Source organism: Styela clava, chromosome 3, assembly GCF_964204865.1.
Source record: "Styela clava chromosome 3, kaStyClav1.hap1.2, whole genome shotgun sequence".
In the NCBI taxonomy this organism is placed as follows: Eukaryota; Metazoa; Chordata; class Ascidiacea; order Stolidobranchia; family Styelidae; genus Styela; species Styela clava.
In genome coordinates, this window is record NC_135252.1 from 9,666,798 (window position 1) to 9,689,788 (window position 22,991).

General features: G+C 34.4%; 2 protein-coding genes across 2 annotated transcripts; one reads left to right on the forward strand and one right to left on the reverse strand.

Annotated features, from left to right (window-relative positions):
* Nucleotides 1-1,336: 1,336 nt before the first annotated feature.
* LOC120342755 (uncharacterized) lies at nucleotides 1,337-10,134 on the reverse strand. Its single transcript, XM_039411722.2, has 3 exons — nucleotides 9,781-10,134; nucleotides 3,054-3,364; nucleotides 1,337-2,378 (listed from the first exon to the last, which is right to left on the reverse strand). The coding sequence occupies exons 1-3, from the start codon at nucleotides 10,091-10,093 to the stop codon at nucleotides 2,190-2,192; spliced, it is 813 nt and encodes a 270-aa protein (XP_039267656.1). The 5' UTR covers nucleotides 10,094-10,134; the 3' UTR covers nucleotides 1,337-2,189.
* A 5,837-nt stretch (nucleotides 10,135-15,971) lies between these two features.
* Nucleotides 15,972-18,955, forward strand: LOC120342314 (uncharacterized). The gene is made up of 4 exons (XM_039411094.2): nucleotides 15,972-17,412; nucleotides 17,495-17,752; nucleotides 17,865-18,054; nucleotides 18,319-18,955. Exons 1-4 carry the CDS (start codon nucleotides 16,422-16,424, stop codon nucleotides 18,464-18,466), a joined length of 1,587 nt encoding a protein of 528 aa, XP_039267028.1. The 5' UTR covers nucleotides 15,972-16,421; the 3' UTR covers nucleotides 18,467-18,955.
* The last annotated feature ends 4,036 nt before the right edge of the window (nucleotides 18,956-22,991 follow it).

A 22,991-nucleotide genomic window follows, 5' to 3' on the forward strand; every position in this document is an offset into this window, starting at 1 on the left:
CGCCTAACCAGTTCAAATTGTTTAGTTTCACGAATATACTGATGTGATATTTCACTATTTAACCCACATTAAATTGAATCTATATCAGGATTATTCGTTTTTTCTCATTGCGACAGGTTTCGACGGCAGACCCGGGTTTCCTTCGGTTTTTAACGACACAACGGAGTCTGTAACACAAAGATGCTTTCGTCATAATCTAAGGCTAAGCTATGTACAGTCAGTGAACACTCTAATACCTTACCCTTTATATCTGTAACATTGCAATCGGCACTGCGATAGCATACGGCATAAATCATCTTGTCTAATAACGACACTTGGCACGGATCTATCTGGAATTCATGAAAATGTATCTTTGCGATGTGCTTACCCACCTAACCTTTCTTCTGCAAACCATCTGCAATTTTATCCGTCTGGGTGCATATATGGTCTCACTCTTATTTATTTTCAAATACCTAAATATACTACCATTCAAAGTAACCCAGCGTTTACTCAGCCTAATCGCGCGCGTCATGTTTAATAGTTATACGTGAATTCATAATCGGTATTCTAAACGCCATAAATATGCAAACAGGCTTGTAGAACTGTTATCATCAATACCAGCCGCAAATGGGTAAATTGACCTATATGTTTTGCCCCAAACTTCTTATATCCAAAGTAGGAAAAAAAGTGAGTTTTTATTTTACATTTAGTGATGTAGTGTCAAATTTCATTGCAATTCGTAACCAAATTGGAAAGTCATTTTTATTTGTGCTCAAATCGCGTGAATATTTCGTGGTATGTAATTTGACCTTTAATGTTTCATATGCTTTCTCACAGAACCGCTTTGATAGTCGCAATATATTTCACCTTCATTCATATCTGTACATTTATTTTTAAATATCACAACTTATTACCATCATCATATTTGCGTTCTGCCCGATTTCGCATGATAGCACTAGATAATGAATTCATAATTTCAAATATTTAATAATGAAAATAAAAAGTTTTAAGTTCTAACTGCGCAATGCGGCATAAAACAATTTATTTTGCTGTAGCTATCAAAAAGCAATTTTGCCAAAATAAAACTAATTTCAGTACACGCGTTGCTGAGTTTACGCAGGGTGTTGCACTTTCACTAAAACGATTTCTTTTCTGCTTGAAGAACTTTGCAATTTTGTCGAATTGATAACTACGAATCTAATGATAGAAATTATTTATTTTCCAACATGCTTAGTAGAATTTTTATTTTTAGTAAGTCTCAATTCTGTTGAGGTGAAAGCCCCAATATCTGTGTTGAAGTTTTAAAAACACTTGAGAAAGATTAGCATTTTCATCGAGTTTTTGTCTTTGTATCAAGTTTTAATCAAATACCTTAATAGTATTTGGATTCACAAAATAATTTTACCTGCTTGGTGAACGTGTGCATATCTAAAAAGAGATTGTCATAATTCTGATAAATTGGGTTTCGATTAAATACACATTTTGCTATTAGAACATTTATACTAAATTGTATATGTATACTATATATGAATTTATATTGTATCAAGTTCTTCGAAAAATATTTTCCAATTACTTATGCTCTCTTGCACGTTCCGTTGTTTCTTTTTGACGTGATTGTTTTAATTCCTAAGTTAAATCACAATGTGGTCCACGCAGAATATTGATCATTTATATCTACACGCGACTTCAAATATGTAACACAAACGAAATGACGCTGTTATCAGTTTCCTTGTATTTTTTTTCTTGTACAATTTTAGCGAAAGATTAATTCTGTGTTATATAGGAACGACATATTTCCTAATTCTGACTTTATTTTCTGAAAATGTCACTAATTCTACATTAGGCGTTATGACATAATTATACTTTTATATAATACCAGTGGATAGTACGCGCGTTTTATTGACAGTGTAGAAAATGTTTTTTCAAAGTAAACCCATTACCGGTTAGATGCAAATGAAAATTGGGTAGGCTTCACCAAATGCGAATCATGATAAAATTAGTGCAATATAACATGTATTTTAAACCTACTAGTACTGGTACGTAACGTTTAAAAAACAATAATAATAAAAAAATTTAAATAAAGATATTCAAATGCAATGAATAAAAAGGAACGTTATCAAAAATCAATTAATCTTCAATGTGTCTCTGTCACAAGTTGTTTACGAACAGCATATTTCATTGTTATGTTCACTAAACCTATATTGATTGCATCATGCGATCCGTTGTGGAACCATCGAGTAGTCTTTAGCAATTTGTGTTAGTAATGTCGTGCTATTGGGAGACATTAAATGGCGGTCGTGCATTGTTCCTGGGTGTGTTTCTCTCAATGGCGACATCGTGCGATACTGTTGCTGTTCGACGATCGGCTGCATTTGTGGAGACTGTGGTGCATAGGTTCCCTGAAAAAATCGTCAATCAAAATCAAACACACCAGGCAAACTATGTAAATTATGATGTACAGATATATTTCATAGACTATTTCAACTTGGTTTTTCAGCGATTAGTGTTAGTGACCAGCATCATGGTTAAGTAACGTCATGATTAGGTTATATCACAAGTCCTAATGTTTAGGATGAACATAATAACCTCTATTGATTTACACGAATAATATATCACATTAGTAAAACTGTATAGTTTTATAAAACGTATTGCTGTTTTATTTTATATAAAAAAGGTAGCTGATTTTTTTGTCGAAAATGAAACTATTTTTGAGAAATACTGTTTTATTATTTGATTACTGACTGATGCAATAAAGAAATTGAAGACAAGAAGCAAATCGTTTGATAGCATTCACACATTGTGCAAAATTTGAGTATGAAGTCAATAAGAAGTGATAAGTGGGTGCTTGGTAATGAAACTAAATTGCGTGGAGGTGCCCAATATTTGCGTTTTTCCTAATTTAATTTTGTGCTACCATTTACACCATAATATCCGACGAAGCCATTTGTACGTGAAAAACGTTAATGTGATTATATATAGGTCATCGATGTGTTAAGTTAAAGGTATCAATAAATAAAAAAGTACCATGTGTACCTATTACCAATAGATTGCAATGGAATTCATGTTTTTCTCACCTGGGATTCTCTGCTCTCTCTTTGTTTTAACTTTTTATCTTTCACTCTACGGTTTTGGAACCAAATCTTTACTTGACGATCGGTGAGTTTCAAATCTCGAGAAATCTCTTCCCGTTTTTGTCTTGTGATAAAATTATTTTGCTTATATTCTTTTTCGAGGCGACCAATCTGCGATTTTGTGTACGGCTGACGTTTCTTTCTTGCGTGGTGTGTTGCGTGCATCTGGTGCTGAGTGTGTGATGTATGAATGGCGACACCATACGCCGGTGATCTATGATGTGGTGTGTGCTGAAGGGGGTGTCCAAGATAACCTAAAATAGAAAAGCAATATCTAGATAAAATGATGACATAAATGGTGTACATTTTAATGCTTTATTGCTTAGAAGAAATTAATTTAATTATCCACATCAGGGATTGATAAGAAAATGATAACGTTCACAAAATCGTGATACAATATTTTCATCTCTAAGAGTTGTAATGACAAGTGTACGCTTTACCATCTTGTCTTAAACTCTTACTCGATTGTATTTAATCAAAGCAAACTATTATTGACATTTTAGATGAGTTCTCATTATCACTGCGGAACTAGTTTGAAAATGTGCACAACATTTTTTAATGTACAAAAGAAAAATATTTTATAAATTTGCGTTTATAGATGTATTGCCTATGTTAAAGTGGGTTATTTATAGCTGCTAATGATATACAAATTTACGAGGTATGTTATAAATATCATCCACGCGACGGTGTATTTTTGAAAATAACTGCGGCGCACTATAAACCCATAAAATCATGCAGAAAGAAAAGACATGTTTTTTAGAAGACAAAAAATGTAACATGAGAAGCAAGAAGGCATTTATTTTGCCCTCACAGGAAAAAACATCCCCCACCCTACTTCGTAGCTGCAATTGCTTGCAACTAGTACAAATACCTAGGTGTATTGACGCAGTTACGGCGACTTTTATTCTAATAAATTAATATTTGAAAAAAGAATTAGCTCCCTTAAAAATATGTATTATTCATCATACCGTATATAAATCGATGACTATATAACCTGGATAATTTTATTAACCTATGAAAAATATTAATACAATAATAGGAGCCGTTAATCATTTGAAAAATAATTTTGTCAGATTTTTAATTATACTCTGATATTTGCTTCGGCACCATTGATGATTGGCGTACTCATTGTTCCGCTCGCGACATATTTCATTATGTATCCGCCTTGCAACGCATGTTACATAGATTTTACGGCAAAATTTGGCAGTAAAATTTTATAGCCTGTGTTGAAGAACCGAGTGTACGACATTAAAGCAGTCTCCCGCCCTACACAGTACATAAACTCATGACGACTTGGAAAAAGAGATTGAGCAAATCACTACACCGAATATGTCCTTTGTTTGATTTGACTGGTGTAACCATAGCCAAAAATTACAATAACCTAAGGATGTCGTTCTCGTGTTGTTGCTGCAAATATGCTCAATAAACGTTACGAGTTTATCAAAGTGTAACCCGATGGGAGCTGTATTGAAGTCTACCGCAAATTCGACGTCTATATTGCCAACAAAGACATAAATTTACGCATAATGGACATGTTACGACCCTGCGACTGTGGCATTGAATCATAAAACTGAAATTCTGTTTTAATTGAGCTTTTTGTTTGCACATTTCTAAATAAGGTATTTATTTCAGTATTATAGGCTATTATTCTATATCGACTTTGCGCGCACAAAATGGACGATATAGTTTTAGCCTAGGAAGTAACGCATTGCAAATTTTTTGTGTATCTATAAGTCTAACAGGATACGCACTAGTATCATACGAAAAAAGGTGTACAGTTCATAAGTTCGCGTAAGTTCATCACAAACAATGTTTATGAAAATTTCTGAATATATATAGCAAAATACATTGTATTTCTAGTCAAAATATGGGTTCGAAGACATCGATTTTGGCAAAATTACACAATAATAACATCGCGTTGGCTCGAACTTCGTCGATGCTCTGGTTTTTCAAGAGCTTTCTAACTGGTGCGAAATTCACTGGGGTTAACAAATTCACCATTTTTTCCTGTATTTATAACAATGTAAAAAAAAACTTAAACATGGTAATGTCACTTTCACACTTTTCAGAAAGACAATAACAATATCGAAATATATACAATATAAATTAATTTGATGGGTATTTGTGACATGGGTAAATCTGAAAATCATTTGAAAGGTACAATTTTAATATGGTTTTAAACCATGACGTTGATTTTTTTTCATATAGCAGACTATTGTGGCTTAGTCAAATTATCAGAAAATTATTATTCACCTTTCAGATTTTGCTATGGCGCAAAACCTGAAATTTTTTGAGATAATACCTACGTATAAGAAACGACTATATTTAAAATGGCCGAATGATATGATCTGCAAGGGCTGAAATTTAGGTTTAAAATTCATTACCCATCCACTAAGTGAACAAAATATAAATACTTAAAAATAAAATATAACGTCCCATCATAGTTAATGCAACCGAACTTTCACAACTGCTCGTACTTATGGGAGGATAATTTACTACTTTATAATTTTACTAGCGTGTTACAGACACTCTCTCCATAATAAAAATATTTTATACTTGCCGTACAACGTTACACAGCCAAACAGCAGTGATGTACAATCGTTCCAAAAGAGCAATTTCCCGTCGAAATTAGCGATGAGGATAAAATGTATAGCCGTAAGCGCACGAGTACGTTATATACATTGTTCAACAATTTTTTTTAGATGTAAGTTTGTAGATGCAAAAACCCACCAGTTCATCTGTGTTTTCTTTGAATGCAGAAGAGCGGGTATTTCTACATCATTCTAGTTTTGATGCGTGAAAATATTTTAAAGAAAATCCCGAAAATTATATGCACAAAAACAGATTCTTCCAGATGTTACAAATAAATTACCTGGAGATGGTGAGCACTTTGGTGAAATATAAAACTATGGCATTCTGTCAGTTATACGTATTTCTTTTTAAAACAATTAAAGAGCCCAATCCACCTATTTAAACACTTCAGAAGAAGGTATTCACCCCTTTCTTCAAATTTGATCGAAGATGGTGGCATTAAATACGCATATATAACACTGATAATTAACCAATAAAATGGTTTAAAGATTCAGATAATAATTGAAGATTCGTTAGCAGCGCCAGCAACAATTTGATTCGACGAACAAACGTCTAAACCAGTGGTTCTCAAATGGTGGGACGCGCCCCACAAGGAGGCGTAGACAATTTTTTGAGGGGGCGTGAAGCTAACTAAAAATAAAAATATTTGTTAGAATTGATCTTGCCCGCCTTATGTTGGATATTTACGTTCCATCCACGTATTTTCAACGTGTTTTATGAATAAAACATACTTTCGCCTTACTATCTATTATTTGTTGGTTATTGTTAGTTAGTTATTTTTGAGGCTGGGCGTGAGACAAATTCTTAAAAACTTTGGTCACTGGTCACAACCACTGGTCTAAACAATCACAGACTAAGAAAGAGTAACGCTGTCCTTGACATAACAATTGAGGTAACATCGGACATTCATCAACAACACAAATTAATCACTGGAAAATGCCAGAAGGGTATTTTGAAAGTCGTGGTCATAATTGGCAACGATGAGTGATAAATCATTATAACATCGGCAATACCTGCATCAGCAATGGCGATGACAAGCATTGTGGGTGTTGAGTATTCAGATTCGTTGGTAATGATGATCGTAAGATTGCTGTGTTTGAAAAAACCGCAGGTTCGACACGAATATCGAATGCGTTGCTAATGACTAACTTGTTTCAAGAAATGTACAAAATATCTTGACAAGTAACATTTGTATGTGCAGCATATCGTCCATACTGAAAATATTAGGATTCGAGAATCAAATTTAATAATTTTGTTGTACGTTGCTCCAATCAAATTCACTAGCATTCATCTACGAACAAAAGAAGTCGCGAGCGAACGCCGATTCGCCCACATAAAAGCTGTATGTCAGCTATGCAGAGAAACTTTGAAGCAAACTGGGGAGATGCAACCATGTTCTTAATTCAATGGTGGGTTTTAAAAATTATTTGGGACGATTAATCAGGAATCTTTTGAAAATTCGATTCATGAAAATAGATTTTTCTAACAATGAAGGTCAATGAAGACTTAGAATGGATACAACATTTCAACTCCATGAACTAAACATTGAAATTGAGATGTTGCTTCTCTTTATAGCTTCTCCATCATACATTATTCTCAAAATATATTTTTTGGAATTTTATATAATCTGAATAGTTTTACTCTTTTTCGAAAGATGTGACACGGCGCATAAATTAACTTCCATATCATTGACGTTCTGCAATGAATACAAATATTTATTGAATCATGTTTTACGTTTTGAGTTATCCCATAATAACGCTCATTCCTGCTTAGTAGTCTACGTAGCTTGACATGCATAGAACTGAAAAATCCCTCCTTGAAAATTTGTATTGTGCGAGTCTCATGAATTAGACAAAATAATCGTCATATCTTCAAGGTTCAAGTCAAACTCAGCTCCTGCATTTTCATCCTCACAAAGTCGCCGCCTGGAACTTTGATTGTTAATATCGCATTATTCTACTAATGAATCTTCTACGCGCACGAGTTCGAAGCATTTGCGAAATCCATCTTTGAGCATTACCCCCGTCTCTTTAATATTAAATGCGTATGATCAAACTCCGTTCTACTATCTGCTATATTTGACTGGTGATGATCTTACTTCCAACATTGGATTTGTTTGATGCCTGGACATAAATCATCGCAAACTCTCACACTAAAGTTCTCAAAACTATGCCAACACCATAACTCGCGACTACAGTCTCAGAGACCATGCCTCTGTATGTTCCAAAATAGTACATACAACATGATAATATGGATCGTTCTTATTTAGTGGGATTGAGTTAAAACCGTGATATGGTATGTTTGAAAAAACCACAGGTTCGACACAAATTCCGAATGCACTGCCGATGACTAACTTGCTTTAGGAATTATAGAAAGATCCTGACAAGTAACATTTGTATGTTAAGCAAGCATATCGTCCTTACTGAAAATTTTGGGGAATCAAATTTAATAATTTTCTTATAAGTTTCTCGAACAATATATTACTGCAAAAGAAGTCGCGAGCGACCGCTGAATCGTCGCCATAGAACTTTGGATCGTTCTTATTTGGGGGGATTGAGTAAAAACCGTGATATGGTAACCTTTGGGTTGAAGTGAACAACGATATCACCAACGGTACAATAAAATTATAAAATGTGTATGGAAAATTCTATCAGAATCTAATATACCCACATCACACCCTTTATTGTACTCAAAATCGTTATAGATATTTTCGATTTGATAAGGAAGTTTATAATGATAATAAAATATTTCATATACGTACAAACGCGCTTCAAATGGGTTTAACTTGTCCAACTTTATGAGGATTACTCGTGTTGTTTAAAAAATGCAAACAGTTCGCATACGCATTAAACATGATTCCATTTTAGAATGTATGTAGATGATTTGAGCTTGATATATTACCACATACCATCTACACAATAAAACAGCGCTAAAACACATAAAATAAGTGAATGACAATGAGATAACGAGCACATAAGATTGAATGTCGATTTTAGGACGATTGAACTATCTAATTTTATACGGTATATATTTACAATTTACGTATTTGAAGCGAATAATTTAATTAAGTTAGCCATAATTTTTAAATCTTTTTTCATATTTAAAAATATGGTCTTGACCGGAAAAGAATATTTTTAGTCGAATTGCCTAATTAACAGGGATTCTCCTAGTTCCCTCTACTTCCCATAAGTAATGACAACTGTATTCAGGAAATCCCCATTAGTCAGCCGATCTATGCGTATATGAAATTGAACTCTCAAAACTAGTATGATCGCAAATTGTATAAACTTCTGCTATCTACCAAACTAACAAATGAGTGAAATTATTTAAAAAAAAATATGTATCTATAATGAATCATATTGTATATTATATACTTCACAAATGTGACTTTCTAATGTTGAAATTCTATCGTTCAACATATCCAAGAGCGAAAACTTCCGAACACTTTGGTCGAACATATTTAAATCAGATCAAATTTAATTCATTATATGAAATATACTCATGTCATGGAATTAGCATGAGATTCTGTATTATTTAATTGTTTATTCGCCAAACTTTGACATTCCAATGAAAAATGGTAATTGATGGAATTTAGATATGTCGACTGCTTCCATGACACCTCAAGATTTAGAGAGTGAATTAGTCAGTTTATGTTAAACCCCTTATTTTGGTAAAATAAATTTGTCAGAATAAGTGGAACGTGCAATTTGTGGATTTTTCTGCGGATATCTGCCCATCGTTCGGTAGACTTTATTCATGGTAAAAAGAAAATCCAAGCATAACCAAAATCGTCAAAATTCATACTAACATAATACAAAATTTTCTTTATACCTCAAATTTTAATTGATTGAACGTTTTGTGCAGAATTTTCAGAATCCAATTTCCGCTTTGACAATTTTACTGACTATATTTGCATTCTATTTTCCTACCTTTAGCTACCCTTAAAGTTTACTATCGTTCACGATCAGACAGGTAACAAATATTGCAATAAATATAGGCATTTAAAATACCATATTTGAGGTTTATAGTTGACATTGAAAATATCCTATTATCTGAATAAATGAGGATTTTAACTCACCCAATCCAAATTGACCCTGCATTGCCTGCGCCGCTTGTTCTGCTGCACCGGCGGGATGATGATGATGGTGTGCTCCAGGAAAGGAAACGGGTTGATGGTATTGAGAATGCATGGCTTGACCATAAAGAGCGTTTTGAGATGCCGATGACCCAGACATTGGAGAAGCTTGACCTCCTGATGGAAATGGTATCAAGTGATTTGGTGCCATATTCTGCGCTTGGTGGTAAAATAACTGACTAGGATGAGACAATAGGTAACCTCCCGGTGGATTACACGATGTTGTTGCCATTCCCGCTGCTTCCATAACATTCATGATTGTAAATAAATAACTATTTTACAACTCACTGCAGAAAACAAAATAACGAGTTTTATTGCTTCCGTTTATAGATACGACAAGTTTATATAGCTCTTTAGTATTCCAACTCAAAAATTGGGCGCTGCGCTTTCTGGTTTAAATAAATTTAGATACTATCCTGATATCGCCCCGCCGCATTTTTTCATTCTGATTAGATTTAGGTTACGTTTTGTTATTTCCCGGCAGCGCTCTGTTTATCTTATGCTGTTCAATACTTTTGCTAACCTGACCAAAAGTGAACAGAATCAAAGAAAACAGATCAGAAAATCAGTGGTTGATTAACTACAAGATAGTACCTGAGTCATTTTTGGATGTTTTTTATGTTTTGTATATGAACTATTCACAATCAATAGACCAAGATATACACCCATTTCTCACATTCTGAAAACCTCTTACGGTGATTTTTCTAACTCACTTAATTAAAATTATAGCATGTTATTTTGTATATTCAATACATCTTCTTACATTTAAAAATACTATACAATCTCTCATTTGGCATATGGATGACTTTGTCTGTAGTCTTTAGAGAACTCCGGCGCCTAGTTTCCACCATGATGCACCCTAAATGGATTTGCTGTCACGAGTAAGAAACGAGCAAGTGTTGAGAAAGATATTTTCATAATCCGTACGCAAACCATTAGCGCTCACCGGTAAACAATGGATATGAAACATCCGACGTATGAAATGACTGTAAAAGAAAACATAATGTCTCTTCTTATATGCGACCTCAGGGATGATTATATAAAGTGTTTCAAAAATTATTTTCTTGTGAAGTACTGAACGGAAAGAAATAGTAAATAAAATGGAAATCTGGGATTTTTCATTTGCCTTCGTTTTGTCATTTTCAAACCATCAATCACGGACGTAATTGGTCTATTGGTTGAATGAATTCGCGTGGTATTTCGCGATTGAATTAGTTGTGGTTGACGCAATTATTTCAGCAAGAGGCTATTCATTGATTCTTGACGTTCCGGGTGGCCCGACACAAACGCTTCAATAAAAAGTAGCGTGGACAAGATGCGGTGACCGTACTTCTCGGAAAAGGATAATTTGACCCAACATATTTTGGCATAAAAACCCGCGTTTTCATACTTTGCTGTAATGAGATATTTCAAACCACAACCAATACGCTCTAATCCATTTGAACTATTTATGCACTGCAAAAGTATTTAATTGGATCAAATACTCAGAGACTGATTTTTGTTTTCCCAGTGCTAAATGTGCTTGGAGTTGTGTTAATGATTGTTTTCTTAAAAATTAGCCTCTATTTGCGAGGTTGTCAGGGTAACTATAACCCCGTATTCCGTCATCCGTGAAAGCTACCTAAACATCGTTCTGTGTACTAAACAATTAATTTTCGCCATATTAAGAAACAAAATATAGAATAGGTAAAATTGAAACGTTTTAGTTCTGGATCGGCTGTATTATAATGGCGCGCGACAGGCATACGTTTCTGGTCTGGCGATCACGCGGCGATATTTATTTTCCCGTATAAACATTTAACAGTCCGGCTTTCTATGTCATCAAAATTAAATATGTTATTAAATGAGATACATTGGCCACCTATAAGCAGTATACTACACATAAAAATTATATTGCAAATAAATATAAATAAATAATAAATCAGTTAAACAAATTTATTGGTACAAGTTACGGTCATTCTGTTAATTTCTGATACAAAAGTTAATTTTATGCAATATTGTGTTTAATTAACAAAGACGAGCGTAAAATGGAGCACGATGGAACAATGGAGTTCCAAGTAAAACCAATTGATCTCGCAAATTGCAAACATGATTAATTACACACAAACTACATGATAGAATGGTGGCAGACATAGTCTTGGCGCCCATTTCATCTAATTGTCCTGAAGCACAGCATGACTCTTCTGCATGGAAATAATGTTCTTTCTGACCTTTTCTTTGTATTATTTTTACGCATTAAATCTGTGTTTTATAGATAAATTTTTTTTAAGTAAATTCAAGATTTTCACACTTTCATCTCGCTCATGCTAACTCTTATGCTCGATCGTCCTTTTGGCGTTCACATTTATGATCTGCTGTTTGTATCATGTATCGTGTCAATGAATAAAACAAATTTTGTGATTGAATTCCGAATACATGATTCCTAGCCGTGACGTCCATTTTGTTTCTCTCTTTCTGTACTTGGCTGCGAGTGGAGCTGCCGTTGTCGGTAGATGAAAGTAAGTCGATGGCAAAATTTTTCTATGCCCGTTCAGTTTATTACCCTCCTTCATATCCGCCCGTTTTTCGCCGTCTCACCTATATCAATTCTTTTGAACTCTGCCAGGCACTAAAACACAATAATAATCACAATGGGGAGTATACTCTCAATGGGAATAAAAATGCAATAATTCCATCCAGGAGATCGTAAAAAAGGCCGTTTCGGGTGTTTATTGGTTCCCAATACATGTTACGACTTAGATTGGTAACGTTACTTTTGAAGCAGTGTTTACGGAGCCTTTCACATATATTTATCCCTCTTTGTTATATTTCGTTTGCGTGTTGGAATCCATGAAACCATTGCTATAGAATGAATGTTCATGCAAACATATTTGTAATTGTTTTCTCCAAGAGGGAATTCGACAAAATATGTTTTCGACCGTTTGGTTATGACGACTGTTGATTTGCTCTCCGCGCAACCAATTTTCAATTGTAATAGCTATGACATACTAACAGAGACAAAAATGTTCATCTATTATAAATTTTACAAAAAAAATATATATATACGTAATGAATTATCAAAATACACCACGGCTATTTCTTATATAGTAGGAACATTGCCCGTACAAAATATTATATTCACATTTTCAAAGATCCTTATAGTACGGAAAATCCAATAATGGATATTCACCATTACATTTTATTTTATTGTTGGGGCAGAAAGTGATTTGGAATTTATACAGATGTATTTTAATTATATTTCAACAGAATTGTCAAGCCTTTTAAAGTAGCACATATGATTTATTATCATCCGTCCAAAAAGGTTGTACTGCGACAAGACTTCCTCGTTTAGTTGACTCCGATGTTTGCTTAGCATTTTCGAATATCGTGACAGCTTCTAGCCCAGTCAAAAAATTTACTGCTTCATCAACAATCACTGTAATTCTATCAATAATTCTCTTGTAGTCGTTGCTTCACGTAACACACATTGTCTGATATTTAATTAGGCAGCTTTTAACCATTTCCCAGTTTATCGGATATAATAAAGTTTTCGTGACTGCGCAATGTTCCGAAAAGCAAGCCTCAAAATGTGGTTATCTGACCGGAATGCCATTCCCCACTATTTTCTGTTTTAATTTTCTTCTGTCATCACCATAATAATAATTAGTCAATATTTGCAATGCAGTTATCAGTCTCTTCGTTGTACGTTTGTTCACCATAACTGGTATGCTGTGTTCTGTTGTCAAATGAAACCGATTTATGGCTGTCGAAGAAGCAGTAATTTCTGACACTGATATCGTACAATGCAATTTCGGTTGTGGCCCGTGAGCATCGTATTTGATTAGTTTCAGGTTATTGGACACAGAGAGGTATTCAGTGTAAAATATAACTCAATGTATAGTTAACTTTTCTTTTTACTTTAACATTTCTTCTTAGATGATTGACATTACAGCGTGAGCAATTGTGACGTTATTAATATGAGCATATCCTGGAGTTTTATGGTAATTCAATAAATATTACGGATGGAATTACGGTTTGCACATTCCAAGCTAGGTATTCAGAAAATGTACACGACAAAACTGATTAATTTATATATGCCATTTAGGAAGGGAAAATTACAAATGTCAAACATATCGCGTCATCTTTTCATTGATGACGAAAGTTCTTATGTCAATTGGGGTCGAGTTGGAAAAAATCCTACTACGACAGGGTAACCTTATTTTTGCTTGTTACTTTGTTTTATCTACCTCAATGAAATCGAGTATAGGAGATGTTACATTTTTGATTTTTTTTCATTTTTGTAACCAGATCATAGGCAAAACCAAAAGAATAGGACTGGACTGATATGCCCAGAAAGTAAAGTTTAATTTAGAATTGTACATGTCGTTAAAGTGGCGGGCGAAGCTGTACGTGGTGGCTGTAATATTCATTCAAGCAAAATCTTGAGGTAAATTAAAATCGGCGTAATTATCTGCTTAATTCTGACGACTTACCTACTTGATATTTTGTGTATGTATGTCTCTGTTATCCACTCTTGCCTTTCCACCACTATGTTAGGCCTAGCGCAATAAATTTATTATAGTCTGTGTAAAGCTGGAGCGGTACGTAAAATCCAGTATTTAGATAAAATCAGATTTTGAATGAAAATTCTGTAAACGTATTACATATTGCGGCGCCATGGTGTTTTGATCTAATATGTTTGGGTTTGATTTTTCCCCATGCAATAATTGTTGCATTTTACAATGGATCAAATTGATTTGAACTTCCGCGGGCGCAAGCTGAGGCGTTGTTGGGTCGCATGATATCCAACAAGGCTAATGGCGGCGAATTTCATTGATCTGTTTTTGATCAACCATTTGTTTGATTGAAGATTTCAGCGATTTTGTAACAAGCGAGATGGAAGTAATATTTCGTCGCAGTTTGGGTAATTTTACCCACATATTTCATAATATATATGTTCTATTGCAGTGGAAATATAGTTTGGGTCCGAATGGAGTGAGAGATACGTATCTGTGGAAAGACATGCAAGTCTAAGATTGAGCTTCTATTTTGCGAAAATATGCATATATGTTATGACTACTGACTATACCAACTACTGACTTACTATTATATTTTCATTAGTTAGCAAAGCGGGGCCAGTCCGCATAGTCGAAATGAACAAGGGGACGATAAGGGGCATCGTGATAAAATGGCGGCCCAAGACAGAAAGCGAAAGCGGATATTTAGGATTATATCGGCTAATTGTGTTCTACCTGCAGACTCATTGTTCGAATATCTGACTGCGTGGTAAACATAATCGAATTAAAAGACTTTCGTCGTATCTTTGGAACGCAAAAGTTGTAATTGAATATTAGAACGTAAAAGTGTTATTATTACGCCGTTAAAATCTTTCGTTTCCTGTGACAATTCAAAAGTCTCGTAAAAGTTTTTATAAGAGCAGGGATTAGTTTTGTGCTTTCGGATTTCACTCTTGTAAAATTATAAATAGTTGTAAATATTGTCTGCTATTTTTGATGCTTATAATTGTATATCTTGTTAAATGGGGAATACATATATATTGTAATAAAATTACAGAGCGATGAAAAAAATAATTGCATGATTCATTATGAAAAAATGCATGACACTTTCTGTCAAATAGAATTCTAGATTAAATGAAATTGAGAATGACATTCTGAAAAAATCTCCCAATTATGAATTACAATTGTGCTTGCATAAATAGATTCAGAAATACGTTTCGATTTTCACTTCTGTTTTCAATGGATTTCTAGTAATTGCATTCAACGGAAGTAGAAAGCTGTATGTCTAGCCTGCGTTACTTTATTGTTTGTAACAATTTTTAGTCCCATCCGCCACTATGGTCCGTGACGAGATGAAATGAAACAGACCCATTGTTCAATGGCATAGGTAATTGCTACCTACGTATTTGAATGTAGTGTGTGCGTCGCGGTGCCGATTGACTTTCGCTGCAAATCGAAAGCAACCCGTTTCATGTCTTTTCCAATCCCCAGAAATCTGGTGCATCGCCTATTGAGATCGCTTCTCTTTTATCTTGGTTAATTATTGTTAGTTAACGAGAGGAGAAAAAGTTGCGCTGAAACAATGCGAACCAGTATGTCGATGCGTCATCATCGAATGTCCATTTTGTTTGTTTGTCAGTTGACAAAAGTCGCGTTGAAGTGAGGATGTCAATTTCTTCTCTAGAGTAGAAGAATAAAAATCTATTTGTTTATAAACACTTATATTTGTGGTATATTGTACATAAACATTAAATGTGAAAGGTATACAGTTAATATTTACAAGGAATAAATTGATGTGTTGATGTACCACGAACCGCGACAATAAACGTTAAAAAATTAATGTGATTGTAAATGTTTTGAAAGACACAAGATTTCTACTTTTTAATTTCACAGTTGCAGGCGATGAAATGAATTTTATTGGAAGTAAAATTTTTACTGCTTTTACACGGACCAAATTTATCTTAACCTTTTCTCAATTTTACTAGTTGTTATATCAGAAAGAATAAAGCAATATAGCGCAATTGTATCGTTTACTGCTCGCCTAAAATTTCAGCAAACAAAATAGAAACCAACGAGTGATTTTTGAGTATGTCAGCTTTTATGGGCTACGGTACCGGGTATGAACCGTTATACTACCCGACTCAGGTATCGAGAGCACCATACGTACACGAGCCGTGGAAGCATGGTACAGCACATATTGAAAATGAATATGGTAGTCTACAAAAAGGACTGCATGGTGAAGTTGGATGCTCTCTACCTTATTCGAACGAAGTACATAACGAGATGACAGCCAATCTATATCCAACGTCAGAAGAAATTAATGGAAAGGAGTTACATAAAATTCGAGAAAGAACTGAATCACAGTGCGATGGTCATGAAAGCAATGGCCCGAAATACGCTTACGTTCAAAATGAAACTGCGGATTCCGTACCAACAGAGTATTCTCCAGATAAACACTATGCTAACCATTCAATCGAAAGCGATGCAAACCAGTCGGAACCTTCAGGGATACCGTCAGATTCTACATACCAAGCTTATCACCACGTTTCGGCACAGGATCAGTATGTATGTCATACGGACAGTGTTAAATCCGATAGTCGAGTAAACGACTATCCTAGTTCTGAAAATCGAATCAAAAGCCCAAGTTACAATGCTATGAAAGTCGACAGAAACAGGACGTACACAGCAATTTCATCTGACGCCGGTACTTCATATCCATTCGCCCTGCCTGAACATACGGCGAGCTCTCCCTCCAACACGGATACAACTTCTGCCCCTTCAGAAAGTTCCGCTTATGCGATGGGAGGTTTGAATGGAACAACAGTACAGGTATCTAAAGACGATGGACAGCTGATAGCTAGCATACGCCAAATCCCCAGTTATCTAGAAAGCAACACCGGACACGGACACGAATATTATGCAATGAAACCTTCGGTTGACCAGAGCCAGAGAAATTGTGTTCAGCCGTCAGAACAAATTACAAAATCTCCAGAAAAGCTGATCGATCATCAACCTCATTTTTCAGAACAGATCGGATCAAGAATTTCGCCTGAATCATACTATGATAATCAAACAATAGGTATTTATAATTCTGGATTCTTTCTATAATGTAATTTTTTTATTCTTTTATCTTTGTAAATTTTAGTTTTGTGAAATTTCAGGTCATCATTCTAGCGACTCATCTTACTTGAAGCCAACGCACACGAATGGATATAATACATTTGACATGAGCCAGCATTATCCAGGAACATTTGATGTCCATTCATCCGGATATGCGAGCACTTCTCATTATTCCCAACGTTTTCCGTACACTTACCCAGGGACAGCATTTCACCCCTCACTTCAGCCAAAGCCATCCCTTCCTCACGCCCATCAGCCTCGCCTTGCAGTTGATTACAGTGGGTTTCCAACAGTGGCAGGTGAGTCAGGTTCTATACTTTACTGAGTGTATTTTGAAAATTTGTAACTTACATATTTTTCTAAATATATGATATTCCTAAAATATCATCTAACATCATGTCATTTTAACAGCCACTCCAGATATGATTACTTTCGGGCATACGCCATCGTATCCCCATTCTATGCCGTACGGTACTATATCTCCATACCATCATCCACACCATTTGAATTCTCGCAAAAGGAGAAAGCCGTACACCAAATTTCAACTCCAAGAGCTCGAAAAAGAATTTTTGGCAAACGAATTTATCAGTCGAGAATTAAGGTACGTGTTATTATTATACATTTTTCTTAATCATGTTATATCGTTTTCACAATACGTACTTTTCATCCATTATGTGTATTCAAATCTTTACATTTGACAGTTATAGATATCAACCCGAGCATTCTTATATATGGGTCAAGAAAATTGGAAATAATATTACGGTGTTAGATTATCTCAACATTTTTAAATCACTTTCCTTTGGCATTTTTTATAAGTCTACTTCATTATAATATATATTTGATGAATATCTTGTTTTTCTTTTAGGTTACAAATCGCAAAGCGTGTTTTCTTGAACGACAGACAAGTAAAAATATGGTTCCAAAATCGAAGAATGAAAAAGAAGAGAATGAACTTGCGGGAAAAGAATGCGCAAAAGAGAAGCAGTGATAACAGTGAAGATGATGCAGAATGAATTCCCCTCTTATCTGCAAATCATACGAGAGCAAAATGCAGCACAGAAACGCCTGTGTGGTTTTGTATCTTTGGATCGTACCGCGCCGTTAAAAAGAACTGTCATCGGGGCTGATATTGAATCACACGGAACGATTGCGATACTTGGCCAAGAATCTGATCAGAAAATTTGAACTGCTTTTGATAATAACGTCTATTTTCAACCTCAATTGCTACTATACTCTATAATGGTTGTAATTTTTTGTTAACTATGTGTTATTTTAACACAGAATGAAAGCAGAATGTCTAACCATTTATAGTTTATGATTTGTGCCAAACTATTTGTATTGAAATTAATTCATTTCTGTAATATTTTTTTCTATTCATATTTCTCAGCAATTTCCATGGCCTTTCGTTATACTACTATTATACATACTTATTTTTATCACGTATTTATTGCCTTTTTTGTTTTACATCTTCAAAACTATGAATATTTTCAAAAAAAAACACATATAAAAACTGGTAGATTTCTTTTCTTTTCGGGTTGATTAAGTTTCGTGTCACATTCTAGACTTGATATAGATAGATATTATCAATAAGTGAGTTGAGCTGATATAAGGTATAAGGGATAATGTTTGAAATGCAGCAGTCTCCCTGCTTTTTGTTCAAATAGCTTCAAGATATCTAGCTAGATATCGAGTTCAATAACATAGTAATGTTATTGTATGGACATAAAACACGCGACATTACAATAACAATATATTCGTATGCAACACAGTATTGCAACTTGTTGACGATAACACTTTGATCTTTGGCGGTGTCAAACAAGGGGCAATTAAAAATCGAAACGATAATTTTAGTGACAATTAAATTTCGAAGACAATAGGGCCTCGATATTGCGACGGGGCAAGCAATGTGACGGCGAAATAGTGGGTGTCGCAAAGATCAAACATCACTAGATCTAATTGTTTTGCTTAATTGTTCTAGTTGTTAGGAAAGGCGGGATTTCAAACATGCAACGTTCGTGGGATTGGGGCAATAAAATAGTAATAGCCGTATTCCACGACGGTTGTCGTATATTTGTACTTACATTTCTATTGTGTTCAACAAGCGGAGCAAACAAAATGGACGAACAATATATATTTTGTGTGTTTCATGTCGAACATAGCGACATTTGTACTATTTGAATATCAGCTATACGACCTACGTAGTAGAAAACGTATTCCAAACACTTTTCAAATACACAAGCAAGAGAAATTTATAAAACGTGATTTCAATCTTTTATGTAGTGATACGTCTGTCTTATCTCTTCAGTATTTATGCCCAATTCCTGGAATACACGATTGAATAATATGTTAGAAATATGTGTAGTAGAAAATAGTCGCTTTCTGTCTAACCTATAACATTTCTATGTTGAAGAAGTAAGATAATTTTTTCAATGTGTGTCGTATTCTGTTGCTTGTGTGTGTATATATATATAGTATTTGCCTCAAAATGCAGCAGCATCTTCGTAATAAATAAACTATACAATTGAGACGGGATATATGTACAAGCTTAGGCCTTGCTTGCCTAAGTCATAGTTGTGCGACATGTTTAAGACTGCTGCGTTATTTTCGCGTGACACTTAAACAAAGTTATGATATTTATCTCTAACCTAGTAGGGAAATTTATTTGTATATACAAGATTCTGTGTATTTCATTTCACACTTTTGCTGCCGAAGGACATATTGATACATATTCTCACCTGTTGATTAAATGTTTGTTTTGATTCGGCATCTCTGAGTAATATCTGTAGTAACATTGTTTTTGTGTAACTAAATTGTTTCACTTCCTACGCTATCATTTGTGCGAGAAATAAATTTACACAATTCGAGTCCAGATGTGGTAAACGTATTCATCAACAGAATTTTTGAATGTTTATCATCTTCTTGGCATATCGGGCATGGTGCCGCCTGTTTCAGCAACCCGCTTCCCTCCTCGGCGTCTGGGTTTGCTTCGCTTCAAAAGAACCCGTTTAAACAAGCTCGCCAAACGAAATTGAACTTGACTGCGAGAGAAGATGACTCCTTAAGTTTGAGGTATTGGCATTGAGTGATCACATTCTTTGACCAATTCGTGATTTATTATTAATTTAAACCTCACATATAGAAAATTAACATTGCCTCCGACTTTGCGAATCGATGAAACGTACGGTGGTCTGGTTTGACATTTTATTGTGAAAATATTAACGTTTTAACTTGTATTTCATTGTAGATTCAGATTGCTTGTGACTACTATGGAACTTTGGTGAGCATGATAATCATTGGAAAAAATTTGCTACACAAAGAATGACCATGTGGTTTTTTTACGCATAGCAGTTTTGTACACCGTACAGCACTTCTTAACGTGTTTCCCCGAAAGTCAGACAGGATTCAGATTTATTTTCTTTTGAAGAATAACACAATGTTTTTTTTGGAAGAGGTCTTTTGAGTTCATTGATCGAAAATAAAATTACGTTGTAGAAAATCACGAGATTTTTTAATAAACTTTATATAAAAACCTACATCCATTGTTTTTATTTCTATTTCCTATACAAAAATCAAGTGACAAATATCATCATTATGATTGTGACATCACACAATCTAGAATAGTGGTGTGATTTTCACCATACCTCAGGTCATTGAACCTTTCCTCTCCAACACATTTTAAATTTATTGGACACGTCAGTGTACATAACGATCGTTTCAATGTTAGGTTGTTGTTATTGTTATTATTCTTCGTTATTATCATTAAAAAATCGCCTTTATCTTCGAATACTGGACCAATTGCTTTGAAATTGGACTTCAAGAGATTCGTTTTTTATGTGTCAGAATAAAAAATAGCGACGCCTTGTGACGTGTCCATATATTTGAGCTTAGCTCTCTTGTTTTAAGGGTAGGGTTTAATTAAAATCATTTTTAAAATTCTAATTAGGTCTTATTTTGAGACCAGGTATTATTTTCGAGGAAACACGGTAGTTTTACGATGATTAGCCATTGCTGTGTTATGTCATAAAAAGTTAAATGGGTCGCCATAAGCTGTGGTAATAAATAGTGGGTCGCAACTCTAAAAAATTTGGAACCACTGGTGTAATGTATTTCAATTCCATTGTAAAATAATATCATTTGTTACAAATTTTAAAAGAAAAAAAAACAGGTAATTTTGTATCGGGATTCCCTGTGAATAGAATACTTTGATAATCTGTATTGATTAATATTTTGGTAGTGAGATGATTACTTTTGCAACTTTTGGTTAAAATTATACACGAACAGAAGTTCAAGTGTTCATTTTCACATCGGGTACTTGAATGATAGTAAAATATTGAAGTCATAATTATGCAATTAAAAACTGTGGGACTGATATCTGCAATATGCATTCCAGTAACCAACCAAATGCTCCTTCGCGGGCCGTTCTATCCATGACTAGTATTCGGTAGTATATTGATTAATTAACATTTTCATAATTGATCATCCCTGTCTATTTTGCTGTGAGGCGAAAATTCAATCACACCCTGCTTCTGTGAGACTCGCATTGCACAATATAAGCAAGTCTTACAAGACAGGGTAAAATCGAATCCACAAAGTTTCTTCCGTACGGAGAGAAGGTCTGTGAGACGTTAGTTGTGCTGTGAGTAAATGTAAAACAAAAAGGCAGTCCAGGGTGTGGAGCTAACAATTTAACGTTCCACAACTTGAAACTACCTATCATTTTGACACTTTCATTTTGAAATAGCCATTCTAGTCGTTGTTGTTTACTCCATCTACAGATAGATGGAAACAATAGCACAAAATACTTACTAATCAAACTACCCTTTAATAAATAAAAATAGGTAGTCCCGCAAATAATCCGTTACCTTCAAACATCGGTATTCTTTTCGTTGTAAGTTTTACTTACTGATGCTCACAATTCTAACAAAATTCAGTTTGAAATGGTTGAATTATTTGAATCCAATATCGAGATTTTATAGTTTATTGTCCAAAATGCTTCGTGGCAAAATAACCCGTTTTTATAAAGTCGCCTTCATACAGACATACGATATTGCCACTTTATAGGTTAAAGGGTTTAATTGTGATCGGGGAAGTATCAGTAATTTTGTTTGTATACGTTTTATTGGCTTGGAGCCGTGCCCCGACTGGCAGTCTATGAAACACAGTATCTATAGACAAATACGCTATTTTTCAAAACGAGTATCGACACGACGTTTTGAATGGTTTTATGAGGCTAAAAGCAAAGTGACATCGAACGACGTCTTTTTATACATTCAGCAATTAAATGCTTCAAAGGTTTTCCACATATTATCTATTGAATTAAGCCAATGCCCTTTCACAATATTTTTCATATTAACATTGCGCAAGTTAAAACAACATTTGTACACAAATCACAATCAGATGATATTTAGTTGTAGTATTTTCGTAAGCCTATCTATGTTAGTGGCTATATATACCATACCGGTATATATATTTAATGATAGATAAGTTTAATGATATTTATTCTTTCTTCACAATTGTATAAGTCAATAAGTATAAATC

Bases quoted from the DNA above. Each gene is read 5' to 3' on its own strand.
- LOC120342314 (XM_039411094.2), top strand. From the start codon at position 16,422: ATGTCAGCTTTTATGGGCTACGGTACCGGGTATGAACCGTTATACTAC. The intron at 17,753-17,864 runs GTGAGTCAGGTT...TCATTTTAACAG, and splicing joins TGGGTTTCCAACAGTGGCAG to CCACTCCAGATATGATTACT. The intron at 18,055-18,318 runs GTACGTGTTATT...TTTTTCTTTTAG, and splicing joins TTTATCAGTCGAGAATTAAG to GTTACAAATCGCAAAGCGTG.
- LOC120342755 (XM_039411722.2), bottom strand. From the start codon at position 10,093: ATGAATGTTATGGAAGCAGCGGGAATGGCAACAACATCGTGTAATCCA. The intron at 3,365-9,780 runs GTGAGTTAAAAT...TTTCTATTTTAG, and splicing joins GCAGGGTCAATTTGGATTGG to GTTATCTTGGACACCCCCTT. The intron at 2,379-3,053 runs GTGAGAAAAACA...CGATTTTTTCAG, and splicing joins GAGAGAGCAGAGAATCCCAG to GGAACCTATGCACCACAGTC.